General features: G+C 43.1%; 1 protein-coding gene and 1 long non-coding RNA gene across 3 annotated transcripts in view; one reads left to right on the top strand and one right to left on the bottom strand.

Annotated features, from left to right (window-relative positions):
* Positions 1 to 21,273, top strand: part of PRKDC (protein kinase, DNA-activated, catalytic subunit) — an 80,971-nt gene extending 59,698 nt beyond the window's left edge. For both annotated transcript variants that reach the window (XM_085221056.1, XM_085221057.1), the window contains 21 exons: positions 319 to 543; positions 814 to 922; positions 1,590 to 1,704; positions 3,523 to 3,712; positions 4,985 to 5,159; positions 5,242 to 5,432; positions 6,712 to 6,892; positions 7,398 to 7,558; positions 8,742 to 8,953; positions 10,075 to 10,162; positions 10,815 to 10,958; positions 12,325 to 12,529; positions 13,068 to 13,135; positions 13,400 to 13,620; positions 13,915 to 14,007; positions 16,020 to 16,109; positions 17,355 to 17,426; positions 17,512 to 17,713; positions 18,191 to 18,379; positions 18,968 to 19,107; positions 20,089 to 21,273. In XM_085221056.1, coding sequence (XP_085077182.1) covers positions 319 to 543; positions 814 to 922; positions 1,590 to 1,704; positions 3,523 to 3,712; positions 4,985 to 5,159; positions 5,242 to 5,432; positions 6,712 to 6,892; positions 7,398 to 7,558; positions 8,742 to 8,953; positions 10,075 to 10,162; positions 10,815 to 10,958; positions 12,325 to 12,529; positions 13,068 to 13,135; positions 13,400 to 13,620; positions 13,915 to 14,007; positions 16,020 to 16,109; positions 17,355 to 17,426; positions 17,512 to 17,713; positions 18,191 to 18,379; positions 18,968 to 19,107; positions 20,089 to 20,293 — 3,276 coding nt within the window. In that variant the 3' untranslated portion in view covers positions 20,294 to 21,273. The remainder of the gene's footprint in view (positions 1 to 318; positions 544 to 813; positions 923 to 1,589; positions 1,705 to 3,522; positions 3,713 to 4,984; positions 5,160 to 5,241; positions 5,433 to 6,711; positions 6,893 to 7,397; positions 7,559 to 8,741; positions 8,954 to 10,074; positions 10,163 to 10,814; positions 10,959 to 12,324; positions 12,530 to 13,067; positions 13,136 to 13,399; positions 13,621 to 13,914; positions 14,008 to 16,019; positions 16,110 to 17,354; positions 17,427 to 17,511; positions 17,714 to 18,190; positions 18,380 to 18,967; positions 19,108 to 20,088) is intronic.
* Positions 316 to 24,433, bottom strand: LOC109366767 (uncharacterized). Its single transcript, XR_014882494.1, has 3 exons — positions 23,292 to 24,433; positions 19,081 to 19,177; positions 316 to 18,071 (listed from the first exon to the last, which is right to left on the bottom strand). It is a non-coding gene; the product is annotated as an uncharacterized LOC109366767 (long non-coding RNA).
* Between the last annotated feature and the right edge of the window lie 655 nt (positions 24,434 to 25,088).

Raw genomic sequence — 25,088 nt, 5'->3', positions numbered from 1 at the left:
TTATTTTTAGGATGTTTCATTTTGACCTAGAGTTTATGGCTGATCATACAGTGCCAAGTTTAACTGCCACTGCTGCTGACACTTATGTGTTACTTCTTCTCTTGCACATCTTGAGAGTTAGCAGATCACTGGTTCGAGTACTTCCTGAGCCTATCAGAAAAGGCTGCCTTTGATCTGTTTGCAAATTGACATGTATCTTCAGGGAACTTAAGAAAACAGTTGAAAATATTATCATATATTTTATCTGCCACAGATAAGAAAAAGTTGATCATCTAACATTCGATGCCTAGAAATAAAGCCTACGTTTTCACCTTGCAGGAGACATATCTGCCCTATATAATACGCAGTAAGCTGAAGCTGCTGCTCAGTGGGGAAAATGACCAGACTTTGTTGACTTTCATTGATGAGGCAATGAAGACAGAACAGAAGAAAGCTCTGATAGAAATGCATTACAGCCAAGAGCTTAGTCTCCTTTACATCCTGCAAGATGATTTTGACAGAGCCAAATATTACATTGGCAATGGCATGCAGATCTTCATGCAGGTAAAAATCACTGCTGCTCTTGATGTGATTTTTCTGTATAAACGTAAGGAACTGTAAAACTTTATGCTATTACTGCTGCTAGATTATATGCTTCTATACTTGTTTAAAGCAGACTCGTTGTTAGGTTATAAGTCTACTAAATAACTCACAAAAGATTTGATTGTAGAGCATATTCTATAGTAGCATAAGATGAATAGTTTGCAGAGCATTGAATAGACCATGTTGTAAATTCTGTATATGAAATCTTTTATTGTCTCCTTTGCCTTTCAGAGCTATTCTAGTATTGATACTTTGTTATACCAAAGTCGAATGAGCAAACTGCAGTCTGTACAAGCTTTGACAGAAATACAGGATTTCATCAATTTTATGACCAAAACAAGTAAATATATATTATTAAGTTTATTTTGTTTCCATTGTATTGAATAGTTCTGATTTTATGAACTTGTAATTTGTTTCCACACTCAGAGAACTGAACTGCTGTTTGAGGGGATCATGGGTCTGGAATTACTTCGTACTGTCTTCTTGACAGTAAGAACTATTGTAGTTGTGTGAGATAGGCTATAAAGTAATTCGGTGTTCTTTTGCAAAGCTTTATTAGCCTAGCTGTTGTAATAAAAGTATCTTTTTAAATGAGGAAGTAATGAAGGTTTTTGTTGGGGTCACTTCTGGTAGTAAAGCGGTTAGCAGGGATAAAAGATACATGAAATATGTCATTTATAGCTACTGTGATTGGCATGAAATATTAATTCATGCATATAAATATAATTATATATTAACTTAACAGTTCCACTGTATTCCAGCATACTTCCACATTGAAGGTAGCTAGTGCTGGTGATTTGCAGTGACAGTTTACCTTGATGTTGGTGTTGAATCTGCTGTGCTGCAGCAATAACCAAAAATATCAGCACAAAATGACACATTTAATGCGAATTCAAAAATGCAACTGCACTTTTGGGGTTTGATTCATTACATTTTGTTTGGGTTTAGGGCCTTTTTCATTCTGTTTGAATCTAGATGCTTTTAAAGTATTCCATGTTGATTTCTAGGTAACTTAACTTCACGGGCTAAATCCCTGAAGAGACTTCTCAGAACTTGGACAAGCAGATATCCAGATGCTAAAATGGATCCCATGAACATCTGGGATGATATCATTACAAATCGGTAAGATGAGATTTTCAGTAAGCTTTAATTCTGTGTGTCTGTTGACTTCTGAGAGATGGTTTTTCTAACACCACTTGTTTACATGGAGGGTGTCACAGATCAGTCTATTCCTTTTCTTTTAAGTGATCTTATTGGCTTTGTAACAGTTTGCTTTTTGTGAGACTAACTTGTGGTGAAAAGAAAAAGGAGTTTCAGAAGCAGATGGAGGATAAACAATGTTTTGATAGGGAAACAAGTGTTATTTTAGGCATTTTTTTTGCATCAGCAACTACATACACTGTACAAAAATGCTGACGAGAAGTCAAGTTGTCCCACTTCAGCAGCCCTCGAACACACCTGCATGTAGTTGAGTAGGTTAGCTGTATTCAGATCAATAAACCACCACTCAAAGGGCCCATCCATTATGGATAAAAAATGCTTGCTTACTTCGTGGTCAGTGTCAAAGTTGGGGATTGTGCAAGAGAAGCTGAGCCCTGTCACACTGCATACTTCTGATGTTTATAGGAGAGTTAATGAGCACTGCAGTGATCAGAGCACTAATCCACTGCACAACTGATGCTAGAAAGAACAAAGGTTCTCTAGAGGCTGTTTTGGATTAGCTCCAAAGAAATGAATGTTTTTTCAAATTTGAACGTTTTCTGTTCTCTCTATGGTATTCATCTCCATCCCATTCCAGACTTCCTGTGCAGATTTAGTTTTTCACTTTTTGTGGGGACAGTTTATTTAACAGCTCTTCTGATACCCTCTGGGCACTAATTTACTATCTCCTTGGGCTCAGGAAAGCATGGATATAGAAAGAGCTTATCTTAGTTAAATATTAAAAAGAATATGTGAAGTAGTGTTCTGCTTTATAAAGTCTCAAAACATTTATTTGCACGGTTGTCAGTGTCTTAAACAGTTCTGTGTGTTGACAGGAATAATTTGTCACAAATTAGTTAGAAAAGATGTGCCTTTATTCAATGCCAAAGGCCTGCTTCTCTCTCTAGTAGTGATTGGACAAGAGAGAATGGCCTCAAGTTGCTCCAGAGGAGGTTCAGGTTGGACATTAGGAAACATTTCTCCTCTAACAGAGTGGTCAGGCAGTGGCACAGGCTGCCCAGGGAGGTGGGGGAGTCACCGTTGCTGGAGGTGATTGAGAAACGTGGAGATGTGGTACTAAGAGACATGAGTTATGGCGAAATGGTGGTGGTAGGCAGGTGGTTGAACTGAATTATTTTAGAGTCTTTTCCAACCCTTGTGTTCCTGTAATTTTTCTCTTGCACTGAGTAACAGTCTACATGATGAGAGATGCTATTGAATTAGATTGGATTAATTGTAGAATAAAAAGGAGTTGCACTGGTTTGTGGCAATTCTGTTTTAAGAAGCTGAGTACAGTCGCTACTTTTTTTTTCTGCAGTGCAGATTTTAAAGTGCCTTCTTTACATGCCTCAGCATTGTATATGCTGAATTCCCACTTTGCATGAAACACAGCCTGGCACACTTCTGTCAGGTTGGAACTGAAGTTATGACTAGGTGAACTTGGAGGTGGTTGTAGCTATGCTTAAAAGAACAAACCAAAAAAAGATCCCACTCTATTATGAATGTTTTCTACTACTTAATCTCATTGATTAAAGATCCTGGAATGCTCTCAGGGTCAACCTGTCCCTAGTTGTTACGCTGAGACTCCTTGTGGAGTACATTTATCCTTTACTAAACATGATTACTATAATTTGCCATTCCTTCTTAGCTTTTTTCCTCTTACTGTTGAAGTTCAATAGTTTTGGGTATATATTCCCTTGCCTGGGTGCCAGAGTGATTTGTGCTCTTGTCATTGTGCAGGTGCTTCTTTCTTGACAAGCTGCAAGAGAAATTTCTCTGTGATCAGGCCAATGATAATATGGAGGTGGATGAAGAAAGTGGTGTTGGAGACCAAATGGAAGTAGATCAACAGGATGAAGACATTCACTCAATGATTAGAAGCTGCAAATTTAACATGAAACTGAAGATGATAGAAAGTGCCAGGAAACAGGTGCCTACTGTCTGCTAGCTTCCAATTTTGTGAGAAAATATGAACTGAAAACCTCCTAAGTCTACTTGTGTGCGTTTTTGCAAGGGCAGAGCTTGTCTCTGCTTGATCCTGTTGTCCAGGTCATTTTGAAAGCTCAAGAAATTCAGTTCTTTAGAGAGAGAAAACAACAGATAAATGTTAATTAAAAACTTGATGATAATTTGTCATTACTGGAAATGTGCCTGAAGGCCCCTTTGATCCACAGATGGTTTCTGACGCTGAAGTGCAGATAAAGTATCTTCAGTCATTAAGGATAGGATGCTTGTTGCCAAACAATATGCTCTCTTATTTACAAACAATCCCTTCTATACAAGAACACAAACTAAATTCAGATTGAATCAGTGTCATTCACTTCAGTCAAGAATAGTAAAACATTCGGGAATTTATTTTCTTCATGGTTTTCATTAATATTGTGATTAGATATTGGGGTTAGCATTTATTTAAAAAGCTAAAGCTGATTGACTTAAAAATTTTGTTTTGGATCTGACTTTTACAATTACTTTGGTATTTCAAGCTTGAGACAAGACCAGTAATATTGAAGTCCAAGTCTCCCTGTTCTTTGGAGATCCTGCAAAAATCTACAGTCAGTGTCAGAGTTGATTTTAAGCACTGTAAATGGCCAAATATAACATCAGTGCTCTGCAGGCTGTTCACTCCTGAAGGAAAAAATAAATTTAAAAAAAAACACAAAACAACAAGGTATCATTTAGTGCTACTACAGAAATGTGTCATCCAGTCACAGGCATAATACATAAGCAATGTACTTAATAGTATTATAAACTGAGTTACACTTTCCATATGTGTTTGTGCTGCAGAACAGTTAATGTCTATTTCATTGTGCAGGTAAAATTATTTTAACTTTCTCAGTTTGTCAAACCTCTGTGCTTTCTTCCTTTTCAAATTTCTCCAATAGCACAAATCTGTTTTTTCAAAATGAGACCAATCAAGCAGCTGCCCTCTCTTCACAGAATCATGGAATCTTTAGAGTTGGAGGGGACCTCTGAGGGTCATCTAATCCAACTGACTTGCAATGAACAAGAACTCCACAGCTAGATCAAATTGCCCAGGGACTTATTCAGCTTTGCCTTGAAAGTCTCCAGAGATGGGGCATCAACCACATCTTACCAATAGCTTTGCTTATTTTAATGAAATCCTCCCATCTCTTAATCTGATTGCAGGAAGATTTTCTTTTCAGACGTATTATTTGAAAAATCTGTTTTACTCTGAATGCAGAACAGCTTCTCTGTTGCCAAGAAGCTGCTGAAGGACCTGCGCAGAGAGGCCAGAACGAGGGAGGACTGGCTGGTGAGGTGGAACTGTGCCTACTGCCGCTTCGTGCATAGCTGCAGCCAGAGCCAGAGTTGTCCTGAACGAGTGCTTTCTGTGTTAAAAACCATCTCCCTACTCGGTAACACTCTTTGCTTTGCTTTGTTTATTATACAAAGCTGCTTTGTTGTTAAATCGCTGACTTTGTTTTTGAACTCCAACAGAAGATACCAAGTCAGACTACCTTAACGAGAACATAATGGCCTTCCGAAACCAGAATCTTCTGCTGGGTTCTACGTACCACATCATGGCCAATGCTCTTAGTCAGGATCCCAAATGCTTTGAGCAAATAGAGGAGGAAAAAGCTGGGAAAATATTGGAACTGTCGGGAGAAAGTTCTGAGAGTCCTGAAAAGGTAAAAGGAGGGCAGAGGGGGAATATTTTTGGTATTTCAGTATAGTATTCCTATGTAGGGAAAGATATGGATAAATATAGAGAATATCAAACCCTGCTATCCTGATATCTGCAGGAATAGTAGCTGTGGAGGTGAGGGCTGTCTGTGGCTGCTGTTCTGGCTGGTTTTTGCTCTCTTGGTGTTCTGCATCACTGCAACAATCTCAATTGGGTGGGAGAATGTTCTTGCGTTTCTCCATTCCTGTATTTTGTTTGGAGGAGAAAGACGTACTGAGTGCACCCACATGACAATGGTAAGAGAAACTTGAGAACACAAAACTCAGAAGAGCACTTCTATTTCCGCTGGGCATTTCTGAGCTGCTTCTTGTTGTCAGACTATCTTATCTCATAAAGAGATCTTTATAATACTGATAACAATACTGTTATGCTTACTTTATCTGAATAGTTCTAGTGATAAAGGGAAGAGGGTTTTCATTTTGAAGCAGAACATATGCCAGACATCTTTGCATCTGTTAGAGAAGTGCACATTTGAAGATCACAGTAGTGGACTGTGCTGCATCTCAAGTCATATTGTGCTCTGGCAAAGACCTTTTGTCTGTCAAATTGTGCTGAGTAAGAATTTAAAGTACCATGGCCGACTTACTTCTGTTAATTCCTGAAGTCACCATACGGAGTCTTAGATATGAACCATATCAGTATAAAACAGCAAAAATCAACTCTTCATTTGTGGCTTTAATGGTAGTTGAAGAAAAGTGGATAAAGACAAGGCTCCTTTGAGGTAGATTCTCATTTCTCACATTTGTAGAAGCTCAAGCAGAAGCTTAAACTTCATTTGCTAGATAATTATTAAAAGCATTCTTTGTGAGGAAATCTGAAAGATGTGTGTAAAAGCTTTCTTTTGTGTCAGATGAATCAGATTGGGATATCAGGTATTTCTACTAAAGATGAGACTAAGGAGCGTAGCCTTATTTCATATTAGCAGGAAGCAGTGCTCTGACCCTGGTAGTGTCCCTCTCTCCACCTGAAGAGCAAGCTGTTTAATTTCAGATATGGCATTTTTCAGTTGTTCTTACTTTTATGTATCATTTAATAGCTGCAGTGCCTGAGGTTGTTAAGCTTGCCAGCAGCATGAGGATGTGTGCATTTGATTTAAAACAATCATTTGTAAAGAATCTTGTAAAATGCTTCATTACATGAGCTGTGTTAGGAAAGTATGCTCAATGTGATATATATATGATACACATATTTATGTATTTTTTTCCTTTATGGTTAAATTTCAGATATTAGCAGGTCTGAACAAGAGAGCTTTTCAGTATTTCAGCAGTGCTGCAAGGAAGTCTGAAGAGGAAGTGCAGTCCCTCTCCATGGAACACATTGATGTGAAGGGAGTTATCGATGCATATATGACTTTGGTTGGTTTCTGTGACCAACATCTGCGTAAGGAAGAAGAAGGCTCACTTGGTTAGTTGGGATTTGCCCTGAGCACGTGAGATGGATTTATCTCTGGGTTGTGATACCCAGGAGGAGATCTCTCTGAGCAATGCAGGTTGGGTTTAAATGGAACACTTTGTCCTCCAGTCCAACAGTATTGATAGTCCTATTGTTTGTTCTTTTTTCCCCACTACAACTGCAAGCTTTGGTGCTAGTGAATCACTTGTAATCTCCCTCTGGTGAGATAAGCATATCCAGCAGATGCTTCCCTTGTTCCTTCTCAGACCACACCACCAGTTCTGTATTAAAGTAGGCTGGTTACCAGAGGTGTTGCAGCTTCCCCATAAAGTTAATCCTTACCATCCCCAAGTTGGTGGTATGCACAGCTCAAACAGATGAGAAGGAGAACAAAGTAAAAATACAAGATGCACTGGAAGAAAAAATGCTGAATATTGGAGAAGAATGTTCCAGCTGATCAAAGCCATGAAACAAGTGATGGTGTTTCTGATAACTTTTGTCTACTGTCTCTTGGCAGAAATTAACGCTGCAGATCTGCAGCTATTCCCAGCTATTGTGGTGGAGCAAATGATAAAAGCTTTAAAACTGAACTCCAGAGAAGCCAGGCTAAGGTTTCCTCGACTGCTACAAATAATTGAAAGATATCCAGCAGAGACTTTGGGTCTGGTGACACGAGAGGTAAGTTTTGCTTCCATTCTTCTGGCAACCAGTGTTGCTGTAAACGGAATTTAAAATGTGGGAGGTGGGGGTTGGATGGACAGAGAGATTATGCTGGTGAATTTTGCTGCAAGTGAACCAGATAAAACTTATCTTTGTTCCTTGTTCTTCTGTGGCTTGTTGAGTATAATAATATGGTCACGAGCTTTTAAAAGTTGAATTTTTGTCATTGTACTGATTCCAAATATTAGTTTGAGAGCTGCTGGAAAAAAGTGACTTTTTTTTTTCCTGAACCATCTGAGTGGGCTGATAAAGCTGGATTGGATTAAGAGAGTTGTGTCTGTCAGCTTTCCCCTATGTGCAGGAAACCACCAGCTTCTCCACTTGTTTTCCACTTCTGTCATCTCTTTCTGTCCTGCTTCATTGCAGAGCTTTACTGCAGCTTCATCTCATTTGTATTTCCCACTTCCTCCCTTATATTTCCTGTTCCTTTATTGCAGCTGGATGCCAGGATGTCACATACCTTCCCTTCTGTGTCATGGCACAGATAAGCTGAGCTCTCTTTGGCTCATGCCCGCTCCTGTCTTGGCTTGCCTGTGTTTTCAAGCCTGTTTCATCATGCTAGTGCTCAGAGTGCTTCCTCTGCCCTGTCAGAGGGAGAACTTAAGGTGTGAGAGAGACAGAAATATGGCATACTTACCTCTAGAGACCAAAAACAGAGCAAACACGGCTGAAGTGGACACGGTGTGGCCACAGCGGAACTGTGGTGGTAAACCAGAACCTGACTCCTGCCCCAGCCAATAAACCTCACCCACAAGAGAAGTTCTCTGGGTGTTTTTGTCCTCACCTCTCTTTCAATGCAATCAATCCTGGCAATCCATTAAACTTAAACTCCATTAGAAAGGTCGGAAGCAATGAGGCGGGAAGAGGAGTCAGAGTCCATCCTGTTGTCATCACAAGCAAAGAGAATGTAGTATTCATTTCAAAAGTGATATGAGCCTTTGCAATGGGACACCTATGTAGTAGTAGCAGTAGTTGTAGTAATGAAGCTCTGCTTCAGTGGGAGATGTTTTGTGAAGGTAGTTGATGTTCTCTGTTTTTTGTGTGTTTGTCTGTCAAGCTGGGACACGAAGCAGTTTTGGTTGTTTGCTCTGTTTGGTATCCATAATGATGACCAGCATTGAAAGCAGTGTCTGTTTTGCAGCTTTCTTCAGTTCCCTGCTGGCAGTTCATCGGTTGGATTAGCCAGATGATGGCACTCCTTGACAAGGATGAAGCAGTGGCTGTGCAGCACACTGTTGAAGAGATCGCAGATACCTACCCCCAGGCAATCATCTACCCGTTCATGATCAGCAGCGAGAGTTTCTGCTTCAAAGATACTGCAGCAGGCTGTAAGAACAAGGAGTTCGTAGCAAGGTGAATCTGTGATCAGCAGCTCTTTGGTGTATTTTGGATTCAGGTGTGGATGGGTTTGTTTTAAAGAAACCGTTTTCTTCAGGAAGCATGAGAGAAGCATTAGGGGGCAGTCCCACACACACTGTGCTTGGATTCAAAGGCACAGGGTAAATCAATGCATGAACTCACTCAGATTAGACACGCTCAGGTAGGCAGCCTGATTACTTACAGCAGTATTGAGTACATGGAGTCCCCAGACTGTGAGAAGTTAGAAGATTGCAGAGAAGGAACTCCTTTCTCCTGGGAGCTCTGTGTTAGTCGAAAGTTTCTTCTTCCTTTCCCTGCTCTGCTGAGGCTGAAGGGAAACCTGGTGCATGATTACATTCCTGCTGCGGTAGACTTCACAGCAGTGACAGCCAAAACCCATCAGGGATGGAGACGGGGCTGGCTTGGACACTTTGAGTCTTTCTAACACTAGGAGAGAGAGCAGGGATGTTTGAATAGAATAAAGGCTCCCGCCAGATTTCAGAGATTGACAATGAAATGGATGAACATCTCCTGGGTAACAGCAGCTTTCCATTGGTTTCTTCTCTGCTTGCTCAGTGCACAGTATGAGCCTTCAAGCCCTACCTTACCCACCTTGCCATGCAATAAAACCTAAATTAATTCCCAGGCAAAAGTCAGCTTATATCACACAGTGCTGTAGAACAGCTACAACAATTTTAGGTGTTCCTTTGCATTTTCTCAAATTTCTGATGCATTTGCTGAAAATCTTAGTGTAAAACTAGAAGGGAAAGGCTTGTGCTTCACAAACTTTATTGTCCTTGAATAATAGTCATGACAGGTCTTGTTAAATGCCAGTTTCTGTTGTAAGTGCGCTAACCACTACCCCACCAAGTGGCAGTTTTTCATAGCAGGGCACTTAATTACCAAGAAATTAGTAGCAGCACAGTGAGGACAGCCAATAATTAACACTTATACAGCCCAGGAGAATTCTGAGTTGTCCTCAGTTGTGCCCACTCCACCCCCCCAAATAGCATTACTCAATTCTTGGATGTAGCAGCTGCCGTGTATCATGGCTTATTGGCAGGTTAGGTGATGGTAGTTTCTGCTGAGTTGTGATGCGGTTCTTTCTTTTAAAGCATCAGGAACAAGTTGGACAGAGGAGGAGTAGTTCAAGATTTTATTCACTCCCTGGAACAGCTTTCTAATCCTGTAATGCTTTTTAAGGTAAAGTGTATTACTATTTTCCCCTCTTTCTTCCCTATGCTGTGCTTAGGAAAGAAAGTGCAGGGTGGAGATGCTACAGCTGCAGGAAGTGGTTCTCCCTGTAAGACTGGCACTGATGCTAGGGTGCTCTATGGGCTTTTCCTCATGCTGCTTCCCATTCCTTCTGCCAGCTGACTGCTTTGCAGTCATCCTCCTCAGCTTTCTCTTTCTGGGGTCTTTGCACTGCCCCACAGTCAGTCCTGCTTCGTTGTTCCCAAACTGTTATGTTTTAAGAGTTAGTGTTTATGGACATCATCACAGTTTCTGTCTGCTGGGGTCCTTGTGCACTTTGCCTGCTCACTGCTGAGTGCCCCTGCCTGCATTGTGAACCTGCTGTCAAGAACTCTCTTGTTTAGTGTTTGATCTGACTGCTGGCCCCATGGGGGCTTTCTTAGTTTGTACTAGACACTGCGGTAGTAAACATCGTTGTTAGAAAGTAGAGACATTTTTCTCAAGAAACAGAAGGAGAGGAGAATGTTTGCACAGACTTTTGCTTATCTGACGTTCAAAAGACACATTAATTGACTGTTAGTACATGCAGTAACCCAAATGCAATCTGAACCAATTACCAACAAGTTTTTGTCAGTACTCATTTGATTCCTTCTGCTTTCAGGACTGGGTTGAGGATGTCAGAAATGAACTGGTAAAAGCTCAGAGGAATAAAATTAAACTTAGGGAAATGTATGAAAGAATGTACAAGAATTTGGGAGATGCGAAGGCTCCTGGCCTTGGATGGCTGAGGAAACAGTTTGTTCAGGTACGTGTGGTGACGGAATAGCATTGGCACTGTGTGCTTCTGTAGAAGGCGCTAGCAAGTCAAAGGAGAGGAGCCAGATCACAGCTTCCACATGTGCAGCAGGACTAGATGAAGCAAGAGATGGAGTCTAGGACTTCAGGATTTCATTGTTGGGAGCTATGGAGCTGTTATGGCTCAACTTTCCCTCATGACCGCCCCGCAGGCTCTTTGGCCCTGCTGCCTGCCCTGGGTACTCAGCCGGGGCTTCTCTGTGATCATGAGCGGAGATGTGGCCTCGTGTTTCGCCTGCTACCAGATTTGGTACTGATAAGAAGCTAAGAGGGTAGGTTATTCAGAGAATTTACAACTATGAAGAATTACAGAAAGGATTTTGCAAAATGAATTGAGGTCTAGAATAGTGAATGTTGGTATAAAAAAAAAAAAAAAAAGAGCAAGCTCTTGATTTGTGATAGTTCTGCAAAACATCAGCTGTGAAGAGTCGAGAGCCAGCAGGAAAGCTTAATGAGTGCAAGTCGTAAGACAAACTATTGATTTATCCATTCATATAGCAGCCTTATCAGACCCACAACTTCATAGAATCATAGAATCCTTAGATTTGGAAGGGATCTTTAAAGATCGTCTAGTCCAACTCCTGCAATGAACAGGATAACTGGCCATTGCCCTGCTTTTGACCCTTAAGCTTTTCTCATCTGAAAGAACTCCACCATTAGCATCAGAAGTCCTTGATTAAACAGCCACAGTTAAGAAATCACATCTATGAATGGCTCACTGAGGGAATCTGTGAGTAATTGTATTTTGGGAGCCAGAAGATAAGACCACAGGTCTTGTAGCTTCAGGTGTGCTTTGAAAACAAGAGGGAATGGGAGGTACTGTCCCAGATTCTGCTGAGAGTGAAAATATTCTGGGTCAGTTCAGTAGTCTCTTGGACTAGGTAGGAGTTGGACTTGATGATCTTGTGGGCCTCTTCCAACTCTGGATATTCTGTGATTCTGTAAGTGTAACCAGCAGCATGATTGATATGCTGACCCAGAATCCAGCTGCAGCTGGAAGAGGTAAGGAGGGGTAGGCTTCTGGTTTAGACATAGCAAAAAGGTTTGTGGTCCAATTCTGTGGAGCTCTGGTATCATTGGGGTTGGGAAATGTCAATGTTTCTGTTGCTAGCAGCTGGTGGGGTCTATGAAACAGGCATTGTAAGGGTTCTGACAGGATAGAAATTGATGGAGGAAAAGAATTGGATGAGGAGAAAGATGGAAATGTTTCAGGAGGACAGATGAAACTGTGTCTGGATGGCAAGGTACTGTTGTAGTGTTCCTGGGGAGTTCCAAGCACTGTCCTAACAGGATTCATGTCTGTGAATGAACCTCAGGCTTTTGGGAAGGATTTTGACAGTCATTTTGGAAAAGGTGGTTCAAAGCTGTTGGATATGAAGGCCAGTGATTTTAATGAGATCACAACATCTCTTCTCACAAAAATGAACAAAACCCATAAAGAACCTGCAAACCTGAAAGAGTGTTCACCATGGATGAGTGAATTCAGAGCTGAGTTCTTGAGGAATGAGCTGGAGGTCCCTGGTAAGTTCCCTTTCAGTGGTGATGTTGGAAATGTCTCATACAAAAAAGCTGTTGCTTCTGAGCTCTGCTGCTTATGTTGGCTATGTGGCCCTTCATTCTCACCTTACATAGAAGTAGTCTTAAATAACTGTTATTCAATGTCTTAAATCTGTTCTTCTGATAAAAAAAAAAAAACTATCAAAAATCACATCTCTAACCTAAAGCATTCTTTTAAAGGTGCGATTCTAGGAAAATCTGAGGGTTAGATCTAAAATATGCTTAATTCAAATTCAGCAAGGATGTGTCCTCTCAAACTATTAAGATTTGAAAATCTAGCTGCTAAAGAAGACTATATGTAATTTGAAGATTAAAATATATAATGAAAATGGATCTTTATGTATTTTCATGTATTTTCTTGAAAGATATAATTTTGCCTATTTAACAAAAAATACTTAGAAGAGTTTTTTCTATTATTAAACACACTTTAAAAAATACTGCTGATAATATTGAAAATCAAACTGCGTCAATTTTTCCTTTCCTCATCCCCATCCCCCCACAGGTCAGTACGATGGGAAGGGAAAACCTCTGCCAGAGTACCATGTGAAGATCTCTGGGTTTGATGAACGGGTATGTTTGTGAGCTTGAGTTCAAGTTCTGGTGTTATGCACCTGTGGCCATATTCGGTCTGGAGAATTTGACAATAGAAAGGTGGTTGCCGTGTACACATCTTGGAGCACTTAAATGCTATTTTGCAGAACTTTCTTTGGTCTTTCAGTAGTAATTGAGCAACTTGATTGTGCCATCTGGGAAGCCAGACAGGCTTAATTTCAGTAGTGATTCTGTCAGACCAAATCTTGTGTCACAAATACTTGTTTTTTCCTGTCTTCCAAGATAATGGTATTGGAATCCTTGAGGAAACCCAAGCGCATAACAATCCGAGGCAGCGATGAGCAGGAGCACCCTTTCCTTGTCAAAGGTGGAGAAGACCTGCGACAAGACCAACGCATTGAGCAGCTCTTTGATGTAATGAACATCGTCCTTTCCCGAGACGCTGCCTGCAGCCAAAGGAATATGCAGTTGAAAACTTACCAGGTCATCCCCATGACCACAAGGTAGGATTTTATCTCGAAGGGGCAGGAATTCTTATAATAACATCTATTGTTGCAGTGTTGGAAAGTACGGTCTTTGTGTGCCAGATTCTGGTTCAGAGTGTTTTGGGTCTTGGCTTGCTTTTGTGTTTATTTTTTTCCTTTTGAAACTGCTTTGTCTGGAAACTGTATTTCAGAGTATATTTAAATTGGCAGCTTTCTTTGGTCTTTTAGCAGACACTAGAATGCATTGCTTCCAAATCTTTGTTGTTCTGAGTCTAAGCTACTTGTTCATGTCTCTGAGTACTTTTGTTCCAGACTGGGACTCATCAAGTGGCTGGAAAATACCTGTACTTTGAAAGAATTCCTGAGGAATAGCATGACTGAAGAGGAGGACACCAAATATAATAGGTAATATTTGGCTTTGCTGTCTCTTTTAAAGGGATTCCTGCTAGTGGGTTCATCGTGATACTGACCATTTTGTGGCATCTTGTTTCCTTTATTTAAAGAAAAGAAAAAAAAGTACCTATAAGCAAGGAGGCACTCTGTACTTCCTGACCCAAATTAGTAATTAGCAACTGTTTGTTTAATGAGTACCATTGTACCTGGAATATCCTCCACCCAGCTTGTTTAAACAAGAGGCTTATAATCGTGTGTGACGTCGTTATCATCACCATTTCCTTATCAGCAGATTGATTTTTTTACAAGCAAAGGATTTTGATCTCCTGATTTGATCAGGCAGGAAATGGACGTCGGTCAGCAAGGGGGGAAGAGGAGGTGGGGGAGGAGAGACAGACCTGTTCAGAAGCTGTGTTCAGCAGTGAGTCCAGGATGGAGGAAATTGGCACATATGCAAAACACAGCTGTGAAAGAACATTGTCTCTGACTGTGTACAAAGTCTGGATGTGAATAAGTGAGCTTTATGTCTCTTGCTTGTAATTAAGGGATGAATATTTGTAAAATGGGTTGATTTTAGCATGTCAGCCTGGAAGTTTCTATATATTTAATTTCTGTCCTGGAATTTAGAAATGTGGTTTCATTTACTGACTTCTGCATGCTCTCTGTTTGGGCATGTCCAAGAGTTGTCATCAATTATTTTTACTAGTTCTCCTGCTTACAGGGCAGGTTGGAGGAAGTTCCAGTGTGCAGGTTGGACTGCAAAGAGCCTTTGTTTCTATAGTTGATTTTTGACTGAGTTTTTAGGAATCACTACAGTTCCCTCATCATTGGTATCTAGTTTGTTTCAGTGAGCAACAGCGTTAATGTTGATCCCACTTCAATTACTGAAAGAGGAGGAGGGCTTGCTTGGAGGCTTCTCGTGAGGGGAGGTTTCTAATACTCTAAATGTACATTATCCATATCTTTCTAAAAACAGTTCATGATTTGTCACACAGAGTTTTGTTATTGTGTATGGACTTTAAATACTTCCCCGTACACTCTTCAGCTGAATCAGTTAGGACACTTATATTGAGCTGTGGATGAACAGCAGCACTCCTAAAGGAGGACTCTGAAATTCTTACAGGCAATTATTTCAGTTGGAGTGAGGGTGAATAACTTCCTGAAGTTTTCAAGTCTTTTGTCCAAAGTGATGGGCTACTCAGTCCATAAATGATAAATATTTCTTAAATGAAAAGGATCTCTATACCTCACAATATGGCTAGCAGGTTTAGTGGGCATGATGGTGATGGGCTGATGGTTGAACTAGATGAGCTTAGTGGTCTTTTCCAACCTTATTGTTTTGGAAGGAGGAGAACAGATGGCTGTTCAGCTTGGTTGCTGTTTCTGTAGAACAGACCAGTTCTACAGCAGTTTAATGGCATACATAATAATGTATGCAGATAAGATGAGAGGAAAAAAAAGTTGTAGGTAGTGTAACTAATGAAGTCTCGATTAATACTTAAGTCTTCCAAGTTCTCTTTTCTCCCCTCCTATACATGCTGAAAAAATAACGGATTGCCTTCTGCACTCCTTATCTGTTTGGATGGACAAAAAACAGTGTCATGGGGCAGGCTGCATAATGCCTCAGGTGGATAAGAGATCATGGTAAAAACATTTTTCCTTCCCTGGAGAGATTATTTTAGGTCTTTCTTCTCAAGGCAGCTTCTGATTTTTAGAGCACCTGTTGGAAATCAATGTCTTTGAGACATTAATGCCTAATCTTCCATTAAATATGACTGAAATGCATTCAGAACCTGGGGGGAAGGAGATGGATGGATCAACACGTGCACTGACTGCATATGCATCATTTTCATAGCAAGGATAGAATTAATATAGGTTATAGCTCCCATGCCCTCTGTGCTTAAAAATCCTATGGGTTGTAGCAGTACACACTTGATCTGCAGATATTCAGGTACAGAATTGGTAAGATAATGCAGAGAAATCAACCTTATCATTTTTTCTTTTTTTCCTTCCTATGCCCACAGCCAAAAAGGACCTCGTGCTGCCTATTCTGACTGGCTGTCCAAAATGGGTGGGAAGGCACAAGGCTTATCTCGATACTCTGCTATGTACAAGTAAGTTTTAGGAGAACTGCATGTAAAGTATATAGAGCATGCACACATACACTCAATTGTAGGACATCCATGAAAAAGTAATCTGCTTTTATAGTATGCTGGCTAGACCTATTTTTCGCTCATGTGTCAGACTGCTTTGCCTAATATGAGATGTTCTGCAGAAGGACTTCAGTGCTAATAAAATGCTAATAAGTACAGGAATGCTTCCACAAGTTTGCTCACCTCTTTAGGACAGTGTCTAGAAGCAGATGTTCTTCAGCTGTCTTTTCTGGATATCTTATTCCTGATGATGCTCTCAGGTAGGCTGCCTGAGAGCCAGAGCACCTGCTGAAGTTGGGCGGAGAGTGCCACTATGATTCACGAATAAGTTTAGAGTATGTGATGTGAGCATCCTCTCAAAGGAACTTCTACACCTGCTCAAGTCTCATACTGTGCTGGGGTAGGAAAGTTCCCAGTGGAGCATTTTGATGAGCTCGTAACCTTCTTAAACAGGTGATGCTTAAACAGAAGCTTCTTACTTCTTTTGGGAAAACTTTGACTCGTTTATCTGAGTGTGTCTACATTAACATTTTCATTCAGATCAGGAATGTGCTTTTGGAGTAAATTCCCAGTTACCGCTGCTTACCTCATGTACTCAGGGACGGCTCAGCGATGCAAGCCAGCGTGTCGTTGCTTTCCAATAAAACTCAGCTGGAAGTCTGCCCCAGTGCCTTCAGCTGCCTGCAGGCACTCTGCTTGTAGCAGTGGACCTGAGCTGGCCCAAAGCAGTCACCTTCCCTCTCCCGGATGTGTGGCATGAATGCCCTTGGCACCAGCTGTTTTGTCTCCCCTTCTGTTGCACTATTTTCTGGTGTAAATGTGACCCCTGTGCGTTGCTGAGAGGTTCCACTTAGGCTTTAGCTACTCTGCATGGAACAGGTTATCCAACCAGAAAGATTGTGTTGCTCCATTAAATCTTAGCCCATCTACCTAATGTAAGGGAAACTAGACCGAGCTACACACTACTCCATAGTCAGAAATTTTCATCTCAGAAATAACTGTTTCTGTTTCATCTCAGAAATCTCAGAAATAACTGTTTGGAAAAAGGGACAGAGATTTATTTTTAATATCAGATATAAAATATTTTGGGCAAGCTCTGTGTGTGAGTTGCTATATTGCTTACTGATGGAAATAAGCACACAAATGTAGTCACATACATAGCCTGGCTGTTATTTCAGTGGCTGACATTCTTTGGTCAATTTGCAGAAATGCAAGCCGCACAGAAACAGTTACTGCCTTCAGGAGCAGGGAGAACAGTGTTCCAGAAGATCTGCTGAGGTGAGTATGCCTTTAATGACTGCTTGTTGGGAAGCAGAAGCTGATGCCTTATCTGCATGCAACAAGTGACTTCTGTTCTGCCCAGGAGAGCCTTTGTGAAGATGAGCACATCTCCTGAAGCTTTCCTGGCTCTGCGGTCGCACTTTGCCAGCTCGCACGCACTGATGTGCATCAGTCACTGGATACTCGGAATTGGAGACAGGCACCTGTCCAACTTCATGATTAACAAGGAGATGGGTGGCATGGTGGGAATAGACTTCGGGCATGCGTTTGGCTCAGCCACACAGGTATTCGTTGTGTAACTTGTTTGTTACAGCTTTTGGATATGCAATTACAAACGTGTTCTCTGTACTTCAATTTGAGGCTTCCGATTTGCCACCGTTGTGATGCAAAATGACCTTTATTTCTAGCTAATAGAATAAAACCTGTTTCCAGGCACTCTCAGGGAAACAGGGAGCTATAGAGTTTCACGTGGAGGGGAGAGGGTGTGAAGAAATAGACTGTCAGTCCGTACAGTGGTATTGTTTTACTGTGTGCTTTCGGCCACTGCCACTAGGTGCTCACAGGCAGAGCTGTGATGGCACGGAGTGGCTCTGTTCCACTAAGCTGCACGATTTCACTTCAGTGACAAAGGAGGTTTCAAGGCTTGAAAAGAAGGAAAAAAAACAAACAAAAAAGAACTTGTAACCCTTCTGTCACAAGGTTTCTTACTACTACTTGTTTTCTAATTCGTGTTTTTTTTGGCTGCCCTTCCCATGGGTTAGTTTCTGCCCGTGCCGGAGCTGATGCCTTTCCGCCTGACGCGCCAGTTTGTGAATCTGATGATGCCAGTGAAGGAGTGGGGCCTCATTTACAGTGTGATGGTGCATGCCCTGAGAGCATACCGTGCGGATCCCGATCTCCTCATCAGCACAATGGATGTGTTTGTAAAAGAGCCTTCCCTGGACTGGAAGGTGAGGGGCTTTTTTCTTTCAGTTTTCTTCACGTAAAAATTCTTAAACTGTAGTAAGAACAGTACTGATCCATAAGGAAGCATTTCCTGCTGCTCTGACTCGGTCCTTCTTTTGTCTTTCTTTGTTATACTGAGCTCATAGAGAAATTGGACTTCAAGCATCTAAAATGGCAGAATTCTATAAGTATGATGATGATGGACAAAGAAGAGTTGTCCATGTCTGTGCTGTCAGCATGCTGATCTTTGTCTGCACAACAACCCTAAAAATGTCAGTATCTTATGATCATGTCACATTGCTTATGGCAGCAGTATAAATATTTTCAGCTTTTTGGACTGACTCATCTAGTCAGTGCAGAACTTATACAACAACGCTGTATTTATCTAATAATTACAGGGAAAAGAATCTGAAACAAGTTGTATTCAGGTCCACTTGTAAATTAAAGTGTAAATCATAAGCAGTCCAGATGCCATCTCAGTGTTTTGACCTCTGTTGCAGCTGCAGTGAGGAGCTGCAATAGACTTGGTGTGATGTGGCAGCTTAAAGGTCTTTTTATGAACGATAAATAGAGCAAAACTGTTTTCTCTTTAGAACTTTGAACAAAGGCAGCTGAAAAAAGGAGGCACGTGGATTAAGGAGATAAACACTGCTGAAGTAAACTGGTACCCTTTGCAAAAAATCAGCTATGTCAAAAGGAAACTTACAGGTGCCAATCCTGCACGAATCACTTGGTAAGATGCTCTCCTGTTCCAAACTGCTCCACTAATTGCTTTGGCACACTCCTGGGTCAGACTTCGCTCCCTTCAGACAGAATGGCAGTTAGGAAAGAGGAGAGGCAGACAGGGCAGAATTTCACCCACCCTTCTGTCAGAGCCGTTTGGTTCCACATAGAGCTCTCTTGACTCACTGCCAGCCAGAACGTCTCCCTGAGTGCTCTTGCTCCAGCTCAGGCTCAGGCTTCCTGAGCAGTTTTACTGTTCTGGCAGTGCACATTCCCACTCTAAGCTTGCTCAATTTCTCACTTGTCAGATTGCTGTTCTTTGTGTTCATCTACACAGCTTTTAGGCTAGGGGTAGTACTTAAAAACCAGTGTGCTTTTGCTGGGTAGTTGCTTGAAGCAGAACCTGATCCAGCTGTACAGGAGGCATGGAAGCACACTGCTTTCCAAAAACATCAAATATGAATGTGATGGCATTCTCAGGTCATTTCTGTCAGTCTGGTCAGGTCTGGCTCAAACTAGAATATCTTTAAGGCTCAGTTATAGTACAATTAATCCCTTCCATCCTCTTTTAAAAAGACATTCTGGGTTATTCCAAAAAAGGAAGAATGTAATGAAAGCAAACTTGTTTCAAAACCTTAAAATTTCTAAAAAGGCTCAGGAGGAGTCTCCTGCTGTCAGGGCTCTACTGGAAAAGGCAACAAAATACTCCTTGTAGGCACAGATGAGTGGAACAAGTGGGGAGATAACTGCTGCATCCTCCTTTCAGTTAAGAGAGATTTTACCAAATTGAAATATTCATGGTAATTATTCACCAGTGGAGGACACCAAAAATCACCAATCTTTGACTGGCCAAGCTGCCTTAGAGCTATTGAGCTCCTCACCTTGAAAAATAAAGTTGCATGAATGGTGATGGTGTCCAAGATAAAACCCCTACCTGTTATTTATTTTGCTTGTTCCTTTTAAGAACTTATTCTTGTGTTCTCAATTTTAGTGATGAGCTGCACCTGGGCTATGAGAAGTCACCTTTTTACAATGACTTTGCAGCTGTTGCTCGTGGCAGCACTGACCATAATATCAGAGCCAAAGAGCCAGAGGATGGACTGTCTGAGGAGACCCAGGTGCAGTGCCTGATAGACCAAGCAACGGACCCCAATGTCCTCGGCAGGGTGTGGGAAGGATGGGAACCTTGGATGTGAGGCTGCTCTTGAAAGTCCAGTCTGATGAGGGGAGAAACCCTCATACACAGCTGCAGCCAGTCCAAATTTTAAGACCAAGGAGTGAAAAGCCACTTTTATCATTGTCGGTTAACTTGACTAATGCAGGAAATGTTCTTGTACTCCAAACAGTGATTTGTTTACATGGTTCTGTAACCAAACAGCTGTATTGGCCTCATGTTAAAATGGATGTGGGAAGAACTGGTGAGCTGCAGAGCTTTAGGGGCAGTCTGGAAGGTGCTCCAGTCATGCAGACCAGAGCAGGAATTCACACCTTCTACACTTGCAGCCATCCTTTCAGTGAAAGTGTGTGCTTTGTTCGTTTTTGGTTTTTCTTCCCAAAGATCTTGCTGGAAACCATTCTGCAGACGCATTATTTGTAATTAAAATGGGAAAGTTTTTCTGTCAATAGAAACTGTAAAGCACGCAATATAATTAAACAGAAAACATCTTTTAATACTAGAGAACACCTGAAGTATCTGGATGGCTGCTTCATTTCTGGATGATGAGAAAGCAGTGATAGCACCAGTTTGTTACAGCGCTTTGGTTTTTAACATTTAGGCATTTTGGTCTGTGACCTCTCTACTGTATAGACGTCTGCAGTCCTCATTTTTTATTAATGCCAAATTACTTTGGAAAGCCGAAGCCAAAAGGAGGCACTGACAGCACAGCAGAGAACTGCAGACTCCTTGCCATACCTGCAGCACAGCAAAATAATAGCTGTTGCACTTTGCTATTTGCGTGTGACAAGGCTGAGGAACTGTGCAAGGTTTGGCTCTTCTCGCTGGCAGCTCTCGGGTAACCTTGGTGGCAGGTACAGCACAGGCAATGAGGGGGCAAGATAGTTCTCTTAAAACATTGTGGTTATTTGTTACCCAGAGTTCAACGCAGAAGATAACTTCCATTGATGTTTTTAATAATTATCATAAAAGGTGTAATAAAAGTGAGTCTTTGCCCTTTCACTGCTCAGGAGCATTCCTTCCTGCCTCCGTGCCCCAGTGCACCGCACACCGGGGAGCAGGGGCTGGCCTGGCTAAGGGAGGTGGGTAGGGGGAGGCTGCAGGCAGAGTCCTGATGGGTGGGGAAGGGAGCTGGCGGTGGTGCAGTAACTGCTGCTTGTTACCTTGTTTCATGCTACAAAAAAGATCTCACTTAACGAAAAATTAAAAATAAGTTTTCAGATGCACTGCTCGCTTTTTAAGTTAGTTTCGGGCACTGAGCTGAAAACATCAGAAATTACCCATAGGTGCAGGTAGAGGTTAGAGGACGGGTTTTTTTCTACAAGTGTGCACTGCAGTCTGTTTTTACATGCGTGTGTGTGTGTGTGTGTGTGTGTTCTCACAGGCAGCTATAAAGCAGGTGGCACTGTGACTGACGCTCGGATCTGAAGTTGTCAGTCTACAAATGTAAGGAAGTTAAAGCCCAATAAAAAGCGACATGAAAAGGTGAGGAGATATTTAGTGATGAAGTGGCTGCTTGTAGGAGGTGTTAAATGGCACTTTTGGCACATACCTCTGATATATACAAGGTACTTTGACCTGTACCATAGAGGACAAAGTTTAGGTTTACAGTTTAACGAGGTTCTTCTTGCGGTGACTTTTGATACCTGCAGCAGCACTGGATGTCTCTGCTTGGCGGGTCTCTTCCTGGGCTGGACCTAAGCAGGAATGTGGTGCAAGTAGCCCGGACACCATGGGCCTTGACAGCCTTTGGGAGATGCCTCCAGCACTTATAAAAACTGCTCAAAGTAGTTACAAAATCGGTTCTGGCCCTAAAGTAAGTGTTGTAATTTGAAGCTACGGCTACCTCAGTCCTATTAGCAATGTGTTTGTCAGCCTCACAAAGCAGTCGTGGAACAAAGTCTGCATAAAACCGCTGCCTTCTCACTTCCCAAGCACTTCCCATGCAAAGCGAGTGCAATTACCCTAATGAGCAGTAAATGAGCAGGCTTTCTCTGCAGCTATATAAGCCTGAAACTAACCTCCAACATATGTAAATTGCAGTTGTCATCCACAGTCCTCATTTTTGAATGCTTTAAATAAAATACAGAAGTTAAAGGGAAGACTGAAGCTAATCCATGAAGGAGCAAAGAAAGCACTGACATAAGGAAAACTTCAGGCAGCTGGGCACTGTGCTTCACAGGGTGGTTTTGTTCTGGTACCAGAAAAGAACGAAACGATGCAGGGCTCAAAGGCAGAGAGTGCTATAGGTCTCATGATGCACAGCACAACCTAGCAGCTGTCCACAAGTGCAGCAGGGCATTTCCTGCCTCGATTAAACAGCCAGATGTGGGCTGTAGCTGGAAGCACATTAGTTGTGTCTGAAAAGCTATGCAGCCCATTAGCTTATACTCTCAGTACGCTTTTGTTAGTGTACAGAGTAGTGCTCCCTTTAAGCTCACTGCTGACATCCCTGTCAATCTTATAATTTCCCTCTAATTAAATGTCATCTGACCGTTCAATGTAGAGGAAAACCAGCTCCAGCCTCCAGTTTCATTTCTCAATGACAAAGAAATTTAGGCGTGCTGCATGTCATGCTCAGGTATTTCCTATTTCAATCCATCCCATCACTCTGCTCTACAGCTACCTTTCCCAGCCCATGAACCAGGATTCCCCTGGTGGCTGCTCTGTCACTGGGCCAGGCAAGGCCTCCAAAGCCCTGCTGCTATCAGCCCCTCTGGCACAGTGCCGTACTTCTGCCTGGGCAGGAGAGCTCTGGGAGGATGGGGAGGATTGAAGCAAGGCTGAAGCTTCGCCCTGGTTCCTTGCCTTCCCTGAGGGCCATCCCCACATTTAGCTCTGTGGTTACACTCCCATTCCTCAGGTTCCTGGGAGTCACAGCTGGCACTGCAGAGTGAAGTGTGTCTGTTCTCTCCGGAAAAATCCCAGAGAGTTTCTTTTTGTCTTCTATGTGCAAGCAGGACCGGCTTTTATAGAAATTCAGATGCTTATAACGTTTTTTAATGCTCTATAAAACTTACCACAGGCAAGGAGGCTTAGTGCCTCAGGTACGCAGCAGTCTGAGTGATCCAAGTTCTTGTCTCTTCTCTGCCTGTGAAAGTTGAACATGAGTCAACAACGTGCCCCTGCAGCAAGGCAGCTGGTGGTGTCCTGACTGTGTGATGACGGCATGGCCAGCAGGCCAAGGGGTGAGCTGAGGCTGCAGCTGGAGCATGGAGCTCAGGTCTGGGTCCTAAGTACAAGAGAGACCTGGGCTGTGGGCTGGACACAACACAGGGCCACCTGTGAGGAGAGGCTGAGAGAACTGGGCCTGTTTAGCCTGGAGAGATCTCCTGGCAATCTCACCAGTGTCAATAAATACCTGAAGGGAGGGAGCAGTGAAGCCAGGCTCTTTACAGTGGTTCCCAGCGCCAGGATAAGATGCAACGGGCACAAACTGGAACACAGGATGTTCCCTCAGAGCACCAGGAGCACTTCTGTGCCGTGCAGGTGACAAAGCACTGGCACAGGCTGCCCAGAGGCTGTGTGTGGGCTCTGCCGCTCAGAGACCTTCAGCAGCTGCCTGAACATGGGCCTGGGCCCCTGCTCTGGTGTGCGTGATGGACCCAGAGGGCACTGCCAGCCTAGCCAGTCTGGGGTGCTGTGAAATTTTTCATGCAATAAAACTGCTGAAAGTTGTGGAGTGCAAGTCTTATGGGGAGCAGTTGAGGGAACTGGGATTGTTCATCGGGGGAGGAGGAAGTTTGGGGGAGACCTTGTTGCTCTCTACAATCACTTATAAGGAGATTGTAAGGAGGTGGGGATCAGTCTCCCAGGTTACTAGCAATAGGGCAAGAAGTAATGGCCTAAAATTGTGCCAGAAGGTGTTCAGGTTGGTTATCAGGGGAAAAAAAAAAAAAAACTCTTCTCAAAAGGAGTGGTGAGGCAGCGGCACAGGCTGCCCAGGGAGGTGGTGGAGTCACCACCTCTGGAGGTGTTCAACAAACACAGATATGGCACTGAGGGGATGGGCTGGCACTTAGACCAGATGGTCTTAAAGTCTTTTCCAACCTTAATGACTCTAGAATTCTATGCAAACAGCTTCTGAGGCTTCAGAAGAATGTGGCTGTATTCCTGCCTTGAATCCCTGAATCCTGTTTACTTTGGTAAACAGCATCACTTTTACTTACTTGCTTAGATGTCCCCGAGCTTCACATCCTGAAGAGGAAGCACTGAGAACCACTACCCGAGCTGGGCTCCTCACCTGCTGGAACGCCGGGACGAAAGCAGCCGGGGCAAGGTCTTTACGAAGAATACGAAGGCAGCAGCTCGTGCCCCTTTCCCACCTCAGGGCCGCGCCGGCCGCCCGCACCGCGGGGCTCTGCTTCCGAGCGCTCGTCCCGTGCCTCGGGAGGGCGCTGGGGTGCTGGGAGCGGGGCCGAGCGGAGCCGTCGCGGCCCCGGTGGGATGGGGCGATGCGGGGAAGGAGCAGGAGCCAGCATCTCCACCTCCCTCCGTCCCCCCGGGGCCGCCAGGTGGCATCGCTCGGCGGTGCCCGAGGGAAGCGGCGTGCAGGTGCCAAGGGAGGAGCCGCGCGGACAGGGGCCGGCAGCACCTCACCCTTTCCCACCCCTCCGCGCACACACGCACACCCGAGGGGCAGGGACGAGCCCGGCCGCCTCCCCCTCCTCCTCCTCCTCCTTCACGGCCTCGCACCCCACCCGCTCCCGCCTCCGGGTCCCCGGGGGTGCCGGGAACACCCCGCGCCCGTCACTGGGACGGGAGGCGGGGCCGCCGCCGTATAAGAAGGCACCGAGCGGCCGCCTGCACTGCCAGGT

The sequence above is a fragment of the Meleagris gallopavo genome, chromosome 3, assembly GCF_905368555.1.
Source record: "Meleagris gallopavo chromosome 3, MGAL_WU_HG_1.1, whole genome shotgun sequence".
NCBI classification, from domain to species: Eukaryota; Metazoa; Chordata; class Aves; order Galliformes; family Phasianidae; genus Meleagris; species Meleagris gallopavo.
This window is presented reverse-complemented; position numbering and strand designations above follow the sequence as displayed.